Raw genomic sequence first — 20,641 nt, forward strand, 5'->3', positions numbered from 1 at the left:
CTCCAGGACCACTTTATAATTTTCTGATTTCATATTGCCTTTTACAGAGTCTAAGTCAAATAACCCCATACTATTATGAAGCCTGTTTGTTTCACAATAGGTTTGGTGTGATTTTATCTACTTGACGTCGAATGACGGCTACAGCCCAGACCTGAATTGCTGGGAGGGCGTACAATGACATCCTCTCTGCAATGAGCGGCCTGCGAGCTCCCTGCGGAGCGCGCCCGGCTCGCTCTGTGATCAGCGATTCCATGAGACCCGCCTGATCACAGATCGGAGATGGGGGGCGATCCCGCCCCCTTACCACGTGATCAGCTGTCAGCCAATGACAGCTGATCATGTAAAGTAAACGGCAGCCGACAATCAGCTGTTTTTTTTTCTCCTCACACTGTCACTGTGAGGAGAAAAAACAATGATCGCCGATTGCTGTCAGAGGGACATCGATCTGAAGAGGAGAGGTATTATTTGTGCCACCCACCAGTGCCACCTACCAGTGCCCTGTAGGCAAGTGGTTAAAGTCCATTTTTTTTTTTTTTGTGAACATAGAGCTGCTATAACTTACTGAAAAAAACTTAAATTCTGTTTAATCTGGTCAAAGAACATTCTGAAAGGAGGACTGTGTGTGAACATGCATTTTGCCAAACTCCATTGTGGCTTTATTTTTTTTCCCCAGAAGTGGTCTTTCATGGTCTGTTACTATGGATGCCATTTTTTTTTCCAAACAGTTACAGATGTTATGACTTGAAATTGTTATATCTCGACCTTAGTTTGCCCTCAGCTTGGCCAATTTATGGACAACTGGGAGCAGGATGTCCTTTATACCTCTCCCAGACCCCCAATACTATTGACCCTCGAGTCAGACTACCTCTTTTCAGGGCACAAAGGGTTTCTGTCCTTGTAAAAATAAAAATATATATATTAGCTATACTAATCAGCTTCACAGCAAGAAGGTAACCTCATTTCAATCTACTAACACTTTAAATCATATTTAAATCTTTAATATTCCACACACAATTTTTTTTTTTTTTTTGCGCCACTGGCCTACAATATGTGGGCCAAACAGTGAGAGCCTTACATGTCTGTCTCAACGAACATGTGGGGAACATGAGAGGATTCAGGGGCTATAGTGTCTCAAAGCATTATGCAGAGGGCTATAAAAAGAACCCATTTGGAATCCTTTTTATGACAATCAATAATTCCTTGCCATATTGGAGGGGGAACTTTGTCAGGAGAGAAATATCCAAATTGGAGACTAGGTGGATATATGACCTTAAGGCGTTACCCCCACATGTGCTCACTATAGAGTGAGATGGTAATGAACAATTGTTCATTTTTATTCTTTGTTCTTTCTTTAATTGGTAGTTTGTATTCTTTTTTCATGATTTGTTTTTTATCAGTTGTATGGTGGTGATGATTTTATGCAGTGTTTATATCAGAGATGACCAAAAGAACTAAAATTTATATATGAATTTCTGAAGTATTTTAATTCTAAATATTCATACTTTTTATATTTTATGTGGCAATTTAAATAGATACTGTTATTGTTGCCACCCAATATGAATTTTTAAATGCCATATTTAAAAGTACCACAAAATGGCAAAATATATATAATAATTCATATTGATTGTCTGGGTTTGCTTCCTGTGTTCTTCGTCGTCTTTAATGGACTAGGAGTATATAAGGATTTAGTGATTTGTGGGCTTTCCGTGCCCTTGGTGACGTCATATTTGACGAAGTGCGTAGGGGGAATCTGAAAGCTGTGACGTTACTACAAATTCGTGGCTGCTATTGGAATTCTGGGAAACGTAGTTCAATTCATGCTTATCTCTTCCTATGGGTTTGTAAGTGTTTTTAACTGTTCTAATAAACTTTGTCAAGAGGAGGTAAAATATCAGTTTGGGGTTATTTGCTTAGTCCGGAGGAGTGGTGGCTGTAAATTCCCACATATTGACTGCAGACTAGGATATATATTCAGCGGTTTTTGACATCTCATATACTGAGAATCACATTCTTTTCTGGTAAGCTCGTGTGTGGCGAGGCGGATTGAACGCTGCGTGATCACCTATGAAGAATCCCTGTGAACACCCTATGTCTTTAATATTGGATGATAAGCTTTCACTAAGCTTTCATAAGCTTTCACCACTAAGCTCTTTTAAATTATTAAAAGAGCTTAGTGGTGAGCTGGCAAAACCATTAACAGATTTATTTAACCAATCTTTAGTAACAGGAGTCGTCCCAGAAGATTGGAAATTGGCAAATGTCGTGCCCATTCACTAGAAAGGTAGTAGGGAGGAATCGTGCAACTATAGACCAGTGAGTCTGACATCAATAGTAGGCAAATTAATGGAAACCCTATTAAAGGATAGGATTGTGGAACATCTTAAATCCCATGGATTGCAAGATGAAAAACATGGGTTTACTTCAGGGAGATCATGTCAAACAAATCTTATAGATTTTTTTGACTGGGTGACTAAAATAATAGACTGTGGAGGTGCAGTAGACATTGCATATCTAGATTTTAGTAAGGCTTTTGACACTGTCCCACATAGAAGACTTATCAATAAACTGCAGTCATTGAGCATGGACTCCCATATTGTTGAGTGGATTAGGCAGTTGCTGAGTGACAGACAACAGAGGGTTGTAGTCAATGGAGAACATTCAGAACAAGGTCATGTTACCAGTGGGGTACCTCAGGGATCTGTACTGGGACCAATTTTGTTTAATATCTTCCTAAGTGATACTGCAAAAGGCCTCGATGGTAAGGTTTGTCTTTTTGCTGATGACACAAAGATATGTAACAGGGTTGATGTTCCTGGAGGGAAACGCCAAATGGAAAAGGATTTAGGAAAACTAGAAGAATGGTCAGAACTCTGGCAACTGAAATTTAATGTGGATAAGTGCAAGATAATGCACCTGGGGCGTAAAAACCCAAGGGCAGAATATAGAATATTTGACACAGTCCTGACCTCAGTATCTGAGGAAAGGGATTTGGGAGTAATTATTTCAGAAGACTTAAAGGTGGGAAGACAATGTAATAGAGCAGCACGAAATGCCAGCAGAATGCTTGGATGTATAGGGAGAGGTATAAGCAGTAGAAAGAGAGAAGTGCTTATGCCGCTGTACAGAACACTGGTGAGACCTCACTTGGAGTATTGTGCGCAGTACTGGAGGCCATATCTCCAGAAGGATATAGATACTCTAGAGTCCAGAGAAGAGCTACTAAACTAGTACATGGATTGCAGGAAAAAATTTACCAGGAAAGGTTAAAGGACCTTAACATGTATAGCTTGGAAGAAAGAAGAGACAGAGGGGATATGATAGAAACTTTTAAATACATAAAGGGAATCAACTCGGTAAAGGAGAAGAGCATATTTAAAAGAAGAAACACTACCACAAGAGGACACAGTTTTAAATTAGAGGGGCAAAGGTTTAAAAGTAATATGAGGAAGTATTACTTTACTGAGAGAGTAGTGGATGCATGGAATAACCTTCCTGCAGAAGTGGTAGCTGCAAATACAGTGAAGGAGTTTAAGCATGCATGGGATAGGCATAAGGCTATCCTTCATATAAGATAGGGCCAGGGACTATTCATAGGATTCAGATATATTGGGCAGACTAGATGGGCCAAATGGTTCTTATCTGCCGACACATTCTATGTATAAGGACTTTGCAATGTTGAGGATTGATTTTCATTGGTTTATGGACTCTACATATTGTATCATACACCATGGTGCATATGTGATAATATGCGCTAACAAATTTCATTTGTCAATATTTGTTTTCTTTTTAAGTATTAATTTAGTCACATTCATATCGTGGCACGGTTTTATTAAATTCAATCTTAATTTGTTATATCCTGTACATACATGCTGCTGCCTAATTTAAAGGGCAATTTGGCCATTTGCACAGTGATAATTTGTCTATAATACTAATACCATTGGCTACAACTTTATATTTTACAACTTCATATTTTGCTATTTGTTTGAATTACAGCTTTAACATATTTAGTGAGGCATTTAACTATGGATCTTAATTATGAAGAGCGTCTGCAATCGCTTGATTTATTCTCCCTGGAGAAGAGATGCCTGAGAGCTGGACATGATAGCAATTTATAAATATCTCAGTGGTGATCTCGGCATAGAAAAACAGCTATTCAGTCGAAGGGATTGCATAAGGACTCGAGGGCATACAATGCCATTAGAGGAGAAGCGTTTTAACCTCAGGCAACGTGGGGGGTTCTTTACTGTTAGGGCTACAAGATTGTGGAATTCTCTACCACAAGAGGTGGTTTCTGCGGGAAGTATGGTGGCTTTCAAAAGCCTCTTAGACGTACATCTCAAGGATCAGAACATTCAGGGCTATGTGAGATGATTACAGCCACACACACCTACACAGGTTGAACTGGATGGACTAGTGTCTTTATTCAACCTCACCTATTATGTAACTCTTATGAATCTCTTATGAATATTTTAGGACACAGTTTCTTCAAAAGCAAATAATTAATGACCATTTTATTTCTTGCCTTCCAGATGTATTCTTGGTGAACTCTTTACAAAGAAACCAATATTCCAGGCTAATCAGGAGCTGGCTCAACTTGAATTGATTAGGTATTTTCTTAAATTGTTTTACATTTATGCAGCTATATGGTCAAAGTGGATTGATGTTCAAATGAAGTTCATTGCTAAGATAAACCAAAAATGTGTGATTTGCTTAAGGATAGACCGAAATCCTGTTTTCCTCACAAATGTGTGTATGGTTGTATATAGGGTTATGTTGACAAAAACTGCTCCACCCCACAATATTTGGAAAATTGGTCTATTGGTCATAGGGCTACTATGGTGGTGGAAAAGAGACCACTGGGATCCTATTTACAGAGATATAAAATTTGTAATAGCGCAGAAAAAATATTTTAATATTCTAAAGTTTAAAGTTTTTTTTTTTTTTTTTTTTTTTCTTCACCGTAATGAATTTACTGCATTAAGATAACAAAATGTCCCACAACTTGTGCCCCTTCTCCACCACCAATCCAGCACTGTCACATCTGCAGATATTTTGAAAAATTCAAACTTTTCCAACTTGGTGCTAAAATTTTACCACTCAGGGGTTAGTGTCTGATAGATCAGTGGTCCTCAACCCTGGCCTACAGGGCCCACTAACAGGCCAGATTTTCAAGATAACTGAAATACATCCCAGGTGATATAATTTGCTGCTCAGTGATTGCAGTACTCTAGTCTGCATCTCCCCAAGGTAATACCTAAAATATGGCCTGTTAGTGGGCCCTGTAGGCCAGGGTTGAGGACCACTGTGATAGATGACCAGGTGCTAACATCACAACATAGATTGCAAATTTTACCTGCACTTCCACCTAGAGCTTTTTATAAGGCGCTTCCTTTAAACCTGTTGTCATGAGGACTTCGCTATAGTACAGCCATCACTAGGTTGTTGTGTACTCTTTCATGGATATGCCTATCCCCTTTCCATACCCTACTCTATCTTATTTTATAAGTACCCACCCTGATGGCAGTGGTGGAAACCAGGCACAAGGGAACTGCGGTAAAAGCGCAGGCGAACACTCAATCTGCCAAAGGCCTGCAGAACACTCAAAGCATTCAGTGGTAATGCTTCCCTTTCTCAGGCTCAAGACCTTATTTTAACACCGATCTCTGCATCAGATTCTACGTTTATCTCAGTCACCCAACATGCAGCCTTCCTGATTAAGGCAGACTTTTCTGCAACTATATCAAGATAACTAATTACATTAATACAGCCATCACTGTCCAAAGTTCAGAAGTGCCATGCTCCTTTTCCGCCCTCCCCTAGTCTAACTACGTTAGTTCCTGATATGCCTGCTTTGGAAGAAGTAGACATAGAGGGGAATGAAGAGGGTCCAGAGTTAGTGTTCTAAGAGGCTGCAGAAGATTTCTCACCCCCCAGTATCCTATACATTTTATACTATGGCTTCATGCAATATGTTTGCCAATGTTTCTATGCTCTCTTGGCATTCTCTCACTTGATTCTCCTCCTCCTTGCCATGCCCGTTGGGGTACTAAGAGACCTGCTAAGTTTATAAAGACACGTTTTAAGGTACAATACAGGACAGGATCTTCCAATCTTCAGTCAACCCTCACTGTTTTCCAGTGCTTACACAGACGCAGTGTACAGACACTGGGAACAGCCTTTTATGTTCGGGCAAGGGGGGGGGGGGGATCCTGTATGGGGCACTCACAAGGGTACTATACAGGTCCAAGGCCGTAGTCCATCGCTATGAAACCCAGTCCATGAGGAACTCTTTGGGGGTATATCCATTGTGGTGGGCGAAGCCTGGACTTTATATACACTCCAGCATTGTAGACTGTTAAAACATGGTCTCTGTTAATTATTGTGCTAAATGGGACTATGTTTTATATGTACAATGCAAACTTTTCAAACTTTCACCACAAGGATTTGTTGCAAGTTGATTTGCACCTGGGTTTTCGCATACTCTTTCCTGACATGCTTACCCTATCTCCCACTCCCTGCTCAGTTAGTACCCCGCAGGGAAATTCTCTCAGTTGGAGTGAATGGCAGATACCAGGTAAAAACAGGTGCTGTGGCTAAACCTCAGACGAACATTCGATCTGCCGAAGGCACATCATTTACCTCAAAGTGATGATGCGCTCCTTGAACAGAAGCAGTATCCAGTTTTTGTTTTTTTAACCACTACTGGACTGGAAGGCTTTATCCCCTTAATGACCAGGCCATTTTTCGCGATACGGCACTGCGTTAATTTAACTGACATTTGTGCACTCATGCAACGCTGTACCCCAAAAAAATTGATGTCCTTTCTTTTTTCTCCACAAATAGAGCTTTCTTTTGGTGGTGTTTGATAACCTGTGCAATTTTTTTTTGTGCTATAAACAAGCGACAATACAGAGAAAAAAAAAAATTTCTCTTTCGTTCATTGATGGACACAGCTCCTGATCTTCATAACCATTGGGTTATACTGCCCCCTACAGGAGTAGGACACTAGGCATAAAAAGAATCTGGCTACACCTATGGGCAGCCCCAGGGGGGGTATACTCCCTCTCCCTGCTATAGGTACTCACTTTAGTCAGGAGTAGGGACCTAGTTCCTTGCTGGGATCTACACTGGTCCTGGCAATTTTTTTTTAGCTAGATTTTTTTTCTTCTGGATTTTTCCTGAGAGCGCTAAAATAACCTGCTGGGGTGTTTTACCTGGTGGTGGCTCCTGGCAGGGCCTGCCGTCCTGCCTGGGTCTGACCTTGAGGCCTAGGGATCCCGGGAAGCCTCGTAGTGCCGGGCGGGGTCACCGTTTTGTTGTAGCCTGTGTGTTTTTATGCACAGCGGCCATGTTTGGGTAGTCTGGCGGCCATTTTCCAGGGCTTGCTTTTGAAAATAGCGGCGGCCATGATAGTGGAGCCATGTGGGCAGCGGTTTTAGTGGTGAAGCCCCTCCTCACCCCCCGGTGAAAACTCCTGGATCGTTTTACTTCCTAACCGCTGCATGTGTAGTACATTATCATGGTGGCTGCAGGCGCTTGTTTCTGTGGGTGGTGAGTCTGGTGGGGTCCTCTCCCTCTCTGCATAGGATCGCTTGGTGCTTTGTGCCTGGGAACCGGGTGGTGCTGTCAGCACGGTGGGGGTTGTCCCTTGCAGATTTTTACACCTTTTTTTCGGGGTCCTCCTGGTGACTTTACTGACGGCGGTCCTGGAGTCCTTTGTGTCCTGGGTGGAGGTGGCTTTCAGGCGACAGGCTAGCAAAAAGCGTCTTCCCCTGCCTCATCCGTCCTGAATCTGATTTGGCCCTTGCGGATGTGGGTCACCCTGCTTGGTCTGCTACCATGCGCCCTGAGTTCTCAGATAGCGAGGATGATTCCTCCACATTTGCAATCGCACACAAAAAGATGCTGGTGGAGGCACTAATTGTATCTGTGCGTGAGACCTTAAAGATGAGGGACGCAGCTGCAACAAAGGCACAGGTTCCCATAGGCACTCGCAAGCCATCCAGAGCGGCAAAGGTGTTTCCTCTCCCCGCCTATTTTTACAAAATTGTCGCTAAAGAGTGGGACGACCAAATCGCCCCCTTGGGGTCTTTAAGCTATTTTCTAGGCGTTACCCCTATGATGAGTCCCTTATTAGAAGTGGACTGTTCCAGTGGTGGTGGACTTTCCGGTTTCCAGTTTGAACGAGGCAATCATGATTCTGGTTAAAGAGTCCCCAGCCTTTAAGGATCCGGCTGACAAAAAGGCAGAGGCAGTAACCCGCAATATGTACACTCAGGCTCGTTCGGCACTGAGGCCCGTATTCATCATTGCCATGGTGTCACAAACTCTGACCAAGTGGCCGAAGCTTTTACGCCGTGACCTGGAGGGGGAACATCTCCCTCCTGCCTTTGCTGAGCTGGCAGACCAGCTGGTCAAGAGGCTGCAGTTTTTGTCCAATCCTGGGCCTCAAGGCACTGAACTGCTTTGTGCGGGTGCAGAAGTTCAGACTGGAGTGTATTCTCGCGGTGATGGCATCCCTGCATCGGGGGGATTTTCTTGCCTCTATCGACATCATGGATGTTTACCTTCTTCATTCCAATATGTGCCGGTCACCAGCACTTCCTCCGCTTTGCCGTGGGAGAGGAGCATTATCAGTTTGTGGCGTTACCCTTCGGTCGTGCCTCTGCTCCTTAGCACCGGTGCTAGCTTTGTTACGCTAATTGTACTGGGCTACTTGGACGACCTCTTCCTGTGAGCAGCATCTCCTAGCCAGGGTGCTCCTTCCTCTGGACAAACTCTAGAAATGTCAGGCTGCAATTTGTCTCCTGCTGTCCAGCAGATGGTCTTCCCTCTGGACTTGCATGCGAGTGCTGGGCCTGATGGAGTCGACCTTCGAGGTGGTTCTGTTTTCACAGTTCCCTACGAGGTCCCAGCAAAGTAAAATTCTGGCCAAATGGGACAAGACTCCGTGGTCTCTGGACACTCGGATCTGTTTGAGTTGGGGAACGAAGGAGTCCTTGATATGGTGGTTTTGTTATGTGACGCTTTGCCTGGGCAAATCCTTCCTCCCCTTGCATTGGAAAGTGGTCCTGGCAGACTCCGAAGGTAGCCGGCATTCAGAACGGTTCGCTCCAGCCCTCTCCGCAGTACACATTCCCAGGGTAGAAAACTGGCAGGCGGATTACCTCAGTTGGCAGACGTTGGACAAAGGGGAGTGGTCTCTTCCTTTGGAGGTGATTCATCAATTGTCTCTGGTGGGGCATCCCCAAGGTGGATCTGTTGGCTTCCTGGGCTCAACAGAAGGGAGCAGAGGTTTTCGGCTTGCTCAAGGGATCCTCTGGCGGATACCTCCAATGCGCTGGTGGCCCCGTGGGGTCAGTATAATCTGATTTATACCTTCCCTCTCAAGCTTCTGCCAAGACTTCTACACAGGATCGAGGCAGAAGGGATTCCGGTCATCTTAATGGCCCTGGTCTGGGCTAGCCGGGCTTGGTATTGCGATCTGGTATGGCTGGTCGCCGTCGTTCCTTGGAAGCTCCCTCTCAGGGAGGATGTGCTGTTCCAAGCACCAATCTTCCATCCTGCTTTACATTCGCTGGCTTTGACGGCTTGGCTGTTGAACGCCAGGTGCTGATGGACAGAGGTTTGTTTGAGTCTGTGTTTCCAACGCGTTAAAAGCTAGGAAACCTACTTCTAGGAAGATCTACCATCGTACGTGGAAGACGTACATTGCGTTGTGTGAGTCTCTTGGGGTTCATCCTTGCTCTTGTTCGGAGGCTCGGATCTTGACCTTCCTTCAATGAGGGGTTGAGCAGAAATTGGCCTCAATGACTATCAAGGGTCATGTGTCAGCCTTAGCGGTCTTAGTTCAATGGCCCTTGGCCACATACTCCCTGGTGCGTACTTTTCTTCAGAGAGTTAGGCACTTGACACCTCCAGTAAGGTCTCTGTTGCCGCATTGGGACCTCGATTTGGTGCTCTGTGCTCCAGAAGCCTCTTTTTGAGAATCTTTGGGAGATTCCCTTGCTTACACTGTCCCAGAAGGTGGCCATTTTGGTGGCTATCACCTCTGCGCTCAGGTTGTCGGAACTAGTGGCGTTTATCCGGTCGTTCACCTTACCCGGTGATTTACAGAGATAAGGTGGTTATTTGCCCCTGTCAGTCATTCTTCCCAAAGGTTGTCTCTGATTTTCCTTTGAATGAAAACGTGTTGCCTTCCCTGTCTCCCAGGCCTAAACATTCAAAGGAAATTGCCTTGTATGTGGTCCAGGCAATTAGGGTGTACCTGGCACAGTGGTGTAGTGGTTAGCACTTTCACCAAGCAGCAAGAGAGTTGCTGGTTCAAATCCCAGCCACGACACTACCTGCCTGGAGTTTGCATGTTCTCCTTGTGCCTGCGTGGGTTTCCTCCGGGTACTCCGGTTTCCTCCCACACTCCAAAGACATGCTGGTAGGTTAAATGAATCATGTATAAAAAATTTGGCCCTACTGTGTATGTATGTGAGTTAGGGACCTTAGATTGTAAGCTCCTTGGGGGCAGGGACTGATGTGAATGTACAATGTATATGTAAAGCGCTGCATAAATTGACAGCGCTATAGAAGTACCTAAAATAATAATAAAGTGGATGTGCTGGCATCTACAAATGCTTCTTTTGATTACAAGGTTTTGCAGGCTGCTGTTTAGAGGGCCTGATCCTCTGAGGGTGTATAGTTTTTTTGCAGGTGGGCTCCAGTTTTTTTTTGGTTTAGCTCCTTTGGCTTGGTTGGCTACGATTTAGCCTTGGGAATTTTTGTGCTGTCCCCACCTCTCATTTTAAACACTGCTTTGGGATGTCCCAATGGCTATGAAGATCAGGAGCTGTGTCCGTCAATCAACGAAAGAGAAAATGGTATTTTTTACTTACCGTAAAATCCATTTCTCTGATGTTCATTAATGGACACAGCACCCACCCCACCCCCCTGTGGAGTTGTTATTCTTCTGACACTGCTTGTAACTAAACCGAGTACCTATAGCAGGGAGGGAGAGTATACCCCCTGGGACTACCCATAGGCGTAGCCAGATTCCTTTTCTGCCTAGTGTCTTACTGCCGTATGGGGCAGTATAACCCAATGGTTATGAGGATCAGGAGCTGTGTCTGTCAATGAACATCTGAAGAAGACGAGAAATGGACTTTACGGTAAGTCAAAAATCCAATTTTTTATACTTTCTGCTATTAAACATTCCCAATAAAAAAAAAAAGGCCAATATGTATTCTGCTACATATTTTTGGTATTGTATAAAAGTGTATATTATTTGATTTGCACAAAAGTTATTGCGTCTACAAACTAGGGGAAAGATTTGTCATTTTTATTAGCGATTTTTAGCGGGACTGTGACATTGTGGTGGACAGATCCTAGACACCTACCTGACATTTTTGTCATTTTTGGGGGGACCAGTGACATTACTACAGTATTCTGTACTAAAAATATGCTCGGACCCGCTTCCTGATTGGCCAGGAGGAGGATCCATGTGACGATATTGAATTTTCATTCGCTATTGTCACACAAATGGGTGGGCTCGGAGCGCTCTGTTCTTTTCTGAAGCTTTTCTGTGACTCGCACTGTCAGGACGGAGCCATCGGCTTCTTCTGACAGCTCCGCGGAATGGGCTCACAGGCTACACAGGCTCAGCGGCACTAGGGGGCCGGACACAATGATTGTGCAGGCCGCAGGTTCCCCACCCCTGATCTAAAAGAACGAAAAGATACATTGTAAAACGTTGTGTTTATAGTTATCTAGCAGCCTTAACAATGTTGATAAACATTTCCCAGGACTCCTTTTTTCTTTTTTTTTTGACAGCTGTGAGTGAGCAGAGAACAGCTCTGTAAGGGCTCTTTCACATGGTCCGCTCCGTAGGCGGATGACAGCTCCGTCTCCGCTTGCAGTGCAGAGAGGGAGGTGTCTCAGCCCTCGCTGCCCTCTATGGGGGAATGGATGAGAGCGGACCGCTTGTCCGCTCTCATCAGATCCGCTCCGATTACTGAACGGATGGAAAAATAGGGTTTCCATCCGTCCAGATTTCACGCACAGGATCGGATGCGGATGTCAGCGGAGGTGTCTCCGCTGACACCCGCTGCCCCATAGGGCTGCATGGAGGATCCGATCAGATCCGCCTAAAAAACTGACAGGCGGATCTGATCGGATCGCCCGTGTGAAAGAGCCCTAAGAATCGAGAGCATGCTGTTTCGAGATTGTGATTTTTAACGATTAATCGTGTTCGCAGACAGATACTAACACCACTGCCTGCCTGCACATTTCTTCTCTCTTGATAGAAAATTGGATCTCTGCAGTCTCCTGTTATCTCCACCCTTATCCAGCCCCCTCTAGCTCTCCTTGGATTTCCTTTGACTAATCCCTCTTCCCTTGCTGGCAAACTCTCACGAGAGAGAGAGAGAGAGCTGTGCATGATTTCATTAGCCTAGGCTTTTTACCATACAAGAAAGAGGAAGTGTGCTGCATAAGGTATTTACTGAGAGCCACTTTAAGTCTTTGATGTTTAACAACACTCATTCACCCTTAATTGTTGGAGGTATATGATACCAAGGGCGATTGTTTTTTTTTTTTTTTTTTTGATTATGTTGACTTTGCAGAACTTTCTAATGTATGCCCTATGCTTTTTGTATAATGCATTGTGTTTGATTTTTGGCACAATAAACATTTTTCTGATTAAAGAAAAATCTTACTGTACCCAATAAAGATGTTTGTTAAAGGATTCTGCTGGCTCTCAAACTTTTGCAGGTCCAGCTCTGCAGTCAGCTATTGCGGCAATTTTTATTTGTGAAACTGAAGCTGAGTGGACAAGGGCAATAAATACCCAAAACAATCCTGTATTCTAGGATTGTGTAGTTACTTCTGGTTTGCTGTTTTGTCCGAGAGCGCATGCTTCCAGAAAACAAACATGCTCAGGCCTTGAGATCAAGAAACATTCCTTTTTGACACTCTGTATGGGAGGGCTGGGCGTTCAGGCTGTAACATTTGTCTAGTTTCACTCAAGTCCTCTCGAACACAAAACCTATTTGGCACTGAACAAGCATGCTTCCACTGGTGTCTTTCTATGCAACCCAACCACTTGGGAAGTTGTTTATACTATCGTTTTGGAGATAACAGGTGCCAGTCTCTTTGGCTGGGTTGGGGGGGGGGGGGGGGAGAGAGAAGAGAGTATTTCAGTCTCCCACAGTTGAAGGAACATAGTCCCCAGTAGAAGCCAAGCTCCTCATCAGTATCCTGAAGCTCAGAGTGGTAAAAATGACTCTGCAACACTGGATTTTACTGGCCTCCAGATTCAGCAACAAACTACCTCGGTTTGTGGCAAGGTCGAAAAGATCCTCAAGCACTGGCATTTGATTCCTTGATAGATAGCCTGGTCTTCGTTCCGGCTAATCTATGCCTTCTCTCCGGTGTGTATTCTACCTCACCTGCGCCCCAAAATAAAGCAAGACAAAAAGCGGTTGATTCTCATTGCACCTAATTGGCCCATAAGAACCTGGTACGCAAATGTAATCAGTAGGGATCGACTGATTTTTGGCAAGGCCGATATATTGAGGGCCGATATGCACTTTCCCCGATATATCTGAATTGGCCCCTGGAAGTTACCGATATTGCGGATATTGTGCGCGGCGCACACGTGACATCATTGCGTGTGTTGCTTCATGTGTCTCTGCGCGCTGGGCCTATAATTTGACACTTTCTGCCTTCAAAGACCGCCTCCCACAGCCTTGGTCAGTGTGTGCAGCCACCCACACTGCCAGGTGTCAGCCACTGACCCACAACAGGGTGCCAGCCACCCACACTGCCAGGAGTCAGCCACTGACCCACAACAGCGTGCCAGCCAGCCACCCACACTGCCAGGTGTCAGCCACTGACCCACAACAGGATGCCAGCAAGCCACCCACAGCAGGCCAGGGTACCAGCAGCCAGCCAGCCATGTTTTTAACCTTATTGTCTCTTTCAAATTGCAATGGAGGTGGATGAAGACAGAAAAAGTAAAAGTTGGGTCTGGGACTATTTCTCGTCTCAACCATCTCCAGGAAAAGCAGCAGTGTGCAACACATCCACAAACCTATATAAGCATGGGATCAGTAACTGCAAAAAACAACAATACATCAAATCTTTAGGCCCATCTAAGAGTTCATAATATTGAATTATATCATGCAGCACAGAAAAAACAAAATGAATATCAATGTGATTTTTAAATGCCTCCTCCACTATCCCAGGCAACAATAACAGATATGTTCCAGAAAAAAAACTGGTGTCACTGTCTAGATTCAGATGGAAGATCCCAACTCCTGGACAGAGTAATCAGAGATGATTGTCGCTGATAACCAGCCATTTACAATGGTGTCTGACTTTGGATTTAAGCGGTTGATGTCTATAGTTGAGCCAAGGTATACACTGAAGAGTGAGAAGTATTATCGAACCAAAATCCTGGGAAAGATTCACCAGGAGGTTGTTGAGAAAGTAAAGGGTATGCTGCAATCAGAGAATGCTGGCAACTCACTATCATTCACGACTGACTGCTGGTCAGGAGGAGGACAAACAGAGTCACTAATGAATCTTATGCCACTTCATTGACAGCAGATGGACAAAAAATGCTATTGGTCTTGAATACAAAAGTGATGCAAGGATCCCACACTGGGGAGTACAGAAGAGAAATGTTTCTAGGCATGCTTGAAGAATGCAGAATCACCAAAGACCGAGTGATGGTTGTGCTCCTTCGAGACAGCGGAGCAAACATGCGGAAAGGAATGAGGCTTGCTGATATGTCAGACCTCAGTGTCATGGAACAAAACACCCTCCAACTTTCAAATGATGGTCTGTCAAGCCAGTGAGCTTTGATTGATATGTTTTGAGAAGTATGAAGAGGTTAAAAATGTTGTGCTTACAAGTCTTTTGAATCCTTGATACAAGAACCATGCTTTCTCTTCTGATGATGTATTGGCCAAGGCAAAACAATGGCTGACAGAAGATATTCAATAGGAGGTGCAGGAGGTTCCTGACGAGAAGACAAGTCCAGAAAAGCATTTTTATAATCTGAAAGAGCAGCATGCTGCAAAAGCAGAAAAATGTCCAGAAAGATGAGAACGAACAGAAGAGAATCTTCTTCATCGTGGTCGAATTGATCATGACATTTTCAGTGTTTTATTGGGGCCTCATGCAGAGGATTCTTCTGAATCTGCAATAATGAGCCTGGATGATGAACTTCATCTCTATTTGAAGGAACCAGTAATTGACATAAGAAGTGGTGATCCTCCTCAGTGGTGGAAAGAAAATGAGGCACGCTACAAAAGACTTGCTTCACATGCATACCTCTCTCTCTGCTCCTCTGTCTTTCTCTCCTCCTGTACCAAGTGAGCATGTTAATGAAGTGGCAGCATTATATGAAAAAAAGAAGCCGTTTAACCACTTAAGCCCCGGAAGATTTTACCCCCTTCCTGACCAGGGCCTATTTCGCGATTCGGCAATGCGTGAATTTAACGGACAATTGCGCGGTCGTGCGATGCTGTACCCAAATGAAATTGACGTCCTTTTTTTCCCCTCAAACAGAGCTTTCTTTTGGTGGTATTTGATCACCTGTGCGATTTTTTTTTTTTTATTTTTTTTTTTTGATCATGCGCTATAAACAAAAGAGCGTCAATTTTGCAAAAATAACAATATTTTTCACACTTTTTTAATATGAAATTCCCCAAAAAATAATGTAAAAATCAAAATTTTTTAACATTTCAGGCCAATTTGTTTTATGCTACCTATGTTTGGTAAAAAAAAATCGCAAAAAGCGTATTTTGATTGGTTTGCGCAAAAGTTATTGCGTTTACTAACTAAGGGAAAGATTTTTGTTGTTTTTTTTTTTTTAACGAGTAATGGCGGCGATCTGCGTTTTTTTTTTTTTTTTTTTATTGCCGGACTGCGACATTGCGGCGGACAGATTGGACCCTTGACTGACATTTTTGACACTTTTGGGGTTACCAGTGACATTACTGCAGTAATCAGTGCTATACATATGCACTGTTACTGTAAAAATGACGCTGGCAGGGAAGGGGTTAACTGTATTGGAGAGGGAGGGGTTAAGTATGTCCCTAGGGGCGTGTTTCTAACTGTGATTGGCTGTGGCTACTAGTGTAAGAACAGAGATCAACGGTCCTACATAGTAGAACCGTGTGATCTCCATTCTTACACAGGGAAGAATGACCGGCGGCTTTGTTTACATTAGCCATTTCTTCCGGTGTAACGGACGATCGCGAGTGCCCGTCGGACATCGGGTCCGCCGGGCACACGCGTGGGGGGTCCGTGACCTCGCGGGAGCGTGCCTTCGGCGGCGCACGCTCGCTCCCTAGAGTCTCACAGGCTAGCGACGTAGTCCTACGTCGCTTTGCCTGTGAAGGGCTGACCGCCGCAGTAAATAGTTGTGCGGCGGTCGGCAAGAGGTTAACAGGTGAACATGCTGAAATGTTTTGCTTTCTGCAGTATAATATTGTTCTACTTAACTGGGAGTATTGAAAAGTGTAGTAGTACTAGTGTCCACTCCAATCCACTGTCTAGCTTTTTTTTTCTAGCAGTTTTTTGCACTGACTTCAGTAGTGATTTTAAAATCATTGCAGTGAGTGCAATATTGCAGCAGTAGTCCACTGACTCCAATCCACTGTCTATCTGTTGTCTAGCTTGTTTCTAGCAGTTTTGCTGCCACTGACTGCACTGCTGTAGTGATTTAAAATGATTGCAGTGAGTGCGTGCAGCATTCACAATCAGATGATGTGAAACTGATGTCCCTGCAAGTTTTCCTATCAGTTTGCATGCAGTTAAGGTGTGAAGAACAAGCCCTTAATGTTAAAGTTAATAAATAAACATTAACATGTTCAGTAATAGATTTGTGTTTATTTTGCAAAACTTTAAATGTACAAAATATCGGCGGATACCGATATGCGATGGCCAAAATATCGGTATCGGCAACGGAAAAAACGATATCGGTCGATCCCTAGTACTCAGACTGCTAGAAGACAACCCCTGACATGTCCAATTACACTAATACAGTGATGCGTGCCAATATTACACTATATATGTACTAATGACACTGGCTGGTAAGGGGTTAACATCCGGGGCAATCAGAGAGGGTTAAATGTGTGGTGCATTTATTAAGGGATGTACCGTTTTTTTATTCCCTGTTTTGCAGGGAAACAAAAATAGGCACATCGCCACTGCCAGAGGAGAGCTTTGCGGTGTTTACATAAACAAAGCGCTCTCCTGTCAATCGCTCCGATGATCGATGGATCCCGGCCATAAATCAAGGAGCCAGTGACCGCACAGCCGGTTGGGCACCTCCTACCCAGAAATATAGAATCACAAACGTATAACTGATTCTGTGCAGCTGGTTCGCACTTTAGCAGTAAAACCACAGTGCACGGTCGGCAACTGAGTTAAGTTTGTTGCTCAATGGATCAGACAGCTGGTCGCTAGAGCCTACACTCTAAAGAACAAACAAACTTCTGCTGCCCTTTTATGTGCTTGCTTCCAGCACCTGACCACTGTAGTCCACCTCTGTAAATCCTCCACCTGGTCGATTGTTTGTACAGTTTCAATTTTTACCCAGTGGAAGTCCAGTCTTTTGCAGTTGCAACCTTTATCCACAAGCTTCTTGCAGCCACACTCTAAAGTTAGGCCCAAGAACACAAGTCCGTCTGGCTCAACCAATAAAAAAAAAACTAATGAAAACCCAACCATACAATCCCCTATACACAATCCTATACCCGCTGTTTCCTGCAGGGTAATGAGTGTCCTCAAATGCTTTTCCTGTGTCCCAGGGTCAAATACTCAGCCTGTCCCCTGTATTGTACTCCAAGATATGAAATTTACAGGTATCTAATAATTGCTGCTTTTGATTTGCCTGTGAATTCCAAATCTTGACGTGTAGGACACAAGCCACTCCCCCCTTTGTTCCCCTGTTTTCCTGCATGGTTTGGTACAAAAATGATAGCTCACGGAGTGGAGTACCAGTAACGCCTATTTAAAGAGCTTTGCTAGTGTCCAGTCACCTGAAGGTACCAGCCTATCACCCAATGTATGTATCTGAGTATACTGTACATCCAAGATCACCCCCCCCCCTTTTTTTTTTTTAGGCAACAATCGCATGTACCATTTTATCTATTTTTCTTTTTTTTTAAATGCCCTTCGCTTTTGTATTTTCTACTTGCAGCCGTCTTTGTGGGAGTCCTTGTCCAGCTGTCTGGCCAGATGTTATCAAATTACCATATTTCAACACCATGAAACCTAAGAAGCAGTATAGAAGGCGATTACGGGAGGAATTCTCCTAGTAAGTTTTTGTATTGGTAGTATGCTTTTAGCTTGAATGTATGTAAAGACTCGGAGAATTGTGCTGAAAGTTGAATTTCAGGAATTCAGCTCCTTTGTAAAAGGTGAAGGCACACTATGAATTAATTTCAACGAGCGGCATGACAACTCTTGGGCTTCTCTCTATAATTCACATCTAAACCGTTTTATTGCACTCCCAGAAGATGACTATCACTGTATTTCCAGGAGCCTGACGCTGATGCTTGAGGTCTAAGCATCCTTAACTTTAGATTCGGTGCAGCTGCTATGCTTGCCACTCCCCATCCTCCTGCCTTATCACAGTAGCATTTGTATTATGTGATCTCTCGCAAAATACAAAGGCTTCTTTGAATGGGCAGCAGAGGGGAGGGGCAGGCATAGCTGCCCTGTGTTCCTTTCTCTCACAGCCCCCAGAGTGTCAGTGTTTGCTGCAAAGCCATGAAAATAGACGTAAGCTTAGGAGATGTCATGCAGCTCATTGAAATTATAAGAACTCCAGCTTTTCCTCCTCAAAAAAAACAGATGCATTGTGTATGTAATTGAATTTCAACCCCATTGTCGGTTTGTGTGTAACTTGCCTCCTCCACATAGCAGTTTTCTGTGTCCGTGATGTCATTTCTCTTGACCGTTTTTCAAAGTTCTTTGACGTGCTTTTTCCTTCCTTTTCCAATCCTGATACTACATCTCCCATGATCCTTTTGAGCATCTGTAGTTTGTGCGGGCTTTGAAAGTCCACTTGTACTAGTTCTTGGAGTTGAAGGGTTACTGTGGGTGTTTCTGGGCCTTAAAGTTGGTTAGTGAAAGGTGTAAATGCATCATACCTACTCTTGTGTCATGTCTGTCTTGCAGCATGCCAAAGAATCGTGGCTTACTGCAAGACTACAGAGGAAGGGCTACTAGAGGTTAATAAGATGGTGTTTCCTTCAGATGTAAATGAGTCACTACAGCAGAGCTCAGGGAGGATGTGATCTGAGGGGTGGGACTCTCCCTGTTCAGACTAGTCGGCAAATTTAAGATAAAATGTATAAAGAGGTTTCCTTCTTGAATAATGCTGTGATCTGTGAGGCGGGACTTGGAAGGTTAAAAATCTCCTGTAGGTGTGACTGGGTGGGATTGAATGCTATAAAGCAGAGGTCTTTAAACTATGGCCCTCCAGTTGTTCAGGAGCTACAATTCCCATCATGCCTAGTCATGTCTGTGAATGTCAGGTTTTTTCAATGCCTCATGGGATGTGTAGTTTCGCAACAGCTGGAGGGCTGTAGTTTGAGGATCCCTGCTATAAAGGATGTATTTAATCCCACCCAGCATCAGAGCTTTGAAGGAAGTTACATCATTTACATAGAAAGATTACAAAGGGGAGTGTTACAGACTCTAATGAATGAAAATAGGGAAAAACCTATGCGCTTGACCATATACCAGATGTTATCGATAAAAAAGAGTAGTAGATATAGAGTAATAAATAGGGAATAAAAGGAATTAGCAGCCAATTCTGTATAGTGTCACCACATACATAAATAGATAAAAGGCAATAAAATCGGCGCTCAATTGATCCCCAATAAAACTAGATAAGAGAACTCACTTAAAATATACACATCAAATAATAAATAGGTGACATCAAAAATAAATACGTATTTATTTTTGATGTTACCTATTTATTATTTGTGTGTATTTTAAGTGAGTTCTCTTATCTAGTTTTATTGGGGATCAATTGAGCGCCGATTTTATTGCCTTTTATCTATGTTACAGACTCTAGCTGCTGCAGGAAGGTGCAGAGTGAAAAGAAAGTTGGCATTCAGCTTTGTCATAGTGCCAAGCAGGCTTTGCAATCCAGAACAAGTATATAGGAATTTAAAGCAAGTCCGGAAGAGGTCAGATGAATTCTAAATGATCACAGAGATGTCCCAAACTGATGCCAATGGCACAAGCCCAACGCCTGTTAATATAGGCCCTTGGGGAGTGTATTAATTGAGATGTTTTTGACCTGCACTCTTGTGTTTGCCCTTTTTTTCAGCATTCCAACTCCTGCTTTGGATCTGCTAGACCACATGCTAACCCTGGATCCCAGCAAGCGTTGCGCTGCAGAACAGGCTCTTCTGAGTGACTTCCTAAAGGATGTAGATGTCAGCAAGATGCCTCCTCCAGAGTAAGTCTAGCCCAGTACAAATATAGATTATAGGAAGAGACGTGATTTTATTAATATGAAAATAAAAATACATTTTGGATTGCTCTTACAAGGGAAAAGCATACTGTATAGTACTTAACCCTGGACTACTCCTTTTCTCATGCTTATACAACTACATAC

General features: G+C 43.6%; 1 protein-coding gene across 1 annotated transcript in view; it reads left to right on the top strand.

Moving 5' to 3' along the window:
- CDK12 (cyclin dependent kinase 12) overlaps positions 1-20,641 on the top strand; it is a 265,108-nt gene that overhangs the window by 102,593 nt on the left and 141,874 nt on the right. Inside the window, exons 9-11 of the mRNA XM_082271762.1 lie at positions 4,530-4,607; positions 18,206-18,322; positions 20,351-20,482. Of these exons, the coding sequence (XP_082127888.1) occupies positions 4,530-4,607; positions 18,206-18,322; positions 20,351-20,482 (327 nt within the window). The remainder of the gene's footprint in view (positions 1-4,529; positions 4,608-18,205; positions 18,323-20,350; positions 20,483-20,641) is intronic.

Source organism: Pelophylax lessonae (genome assembly GCF_965119305.1).
Source record: "Pelophylax lessonae genome assembly, chromosome: 11".
NCBI classification, from domain to species: Eukaryota; Metazoa; Chordata; class Amphibia; order Anura; family Ranidae; genus Pelophylax; species Pelophylax lessonae.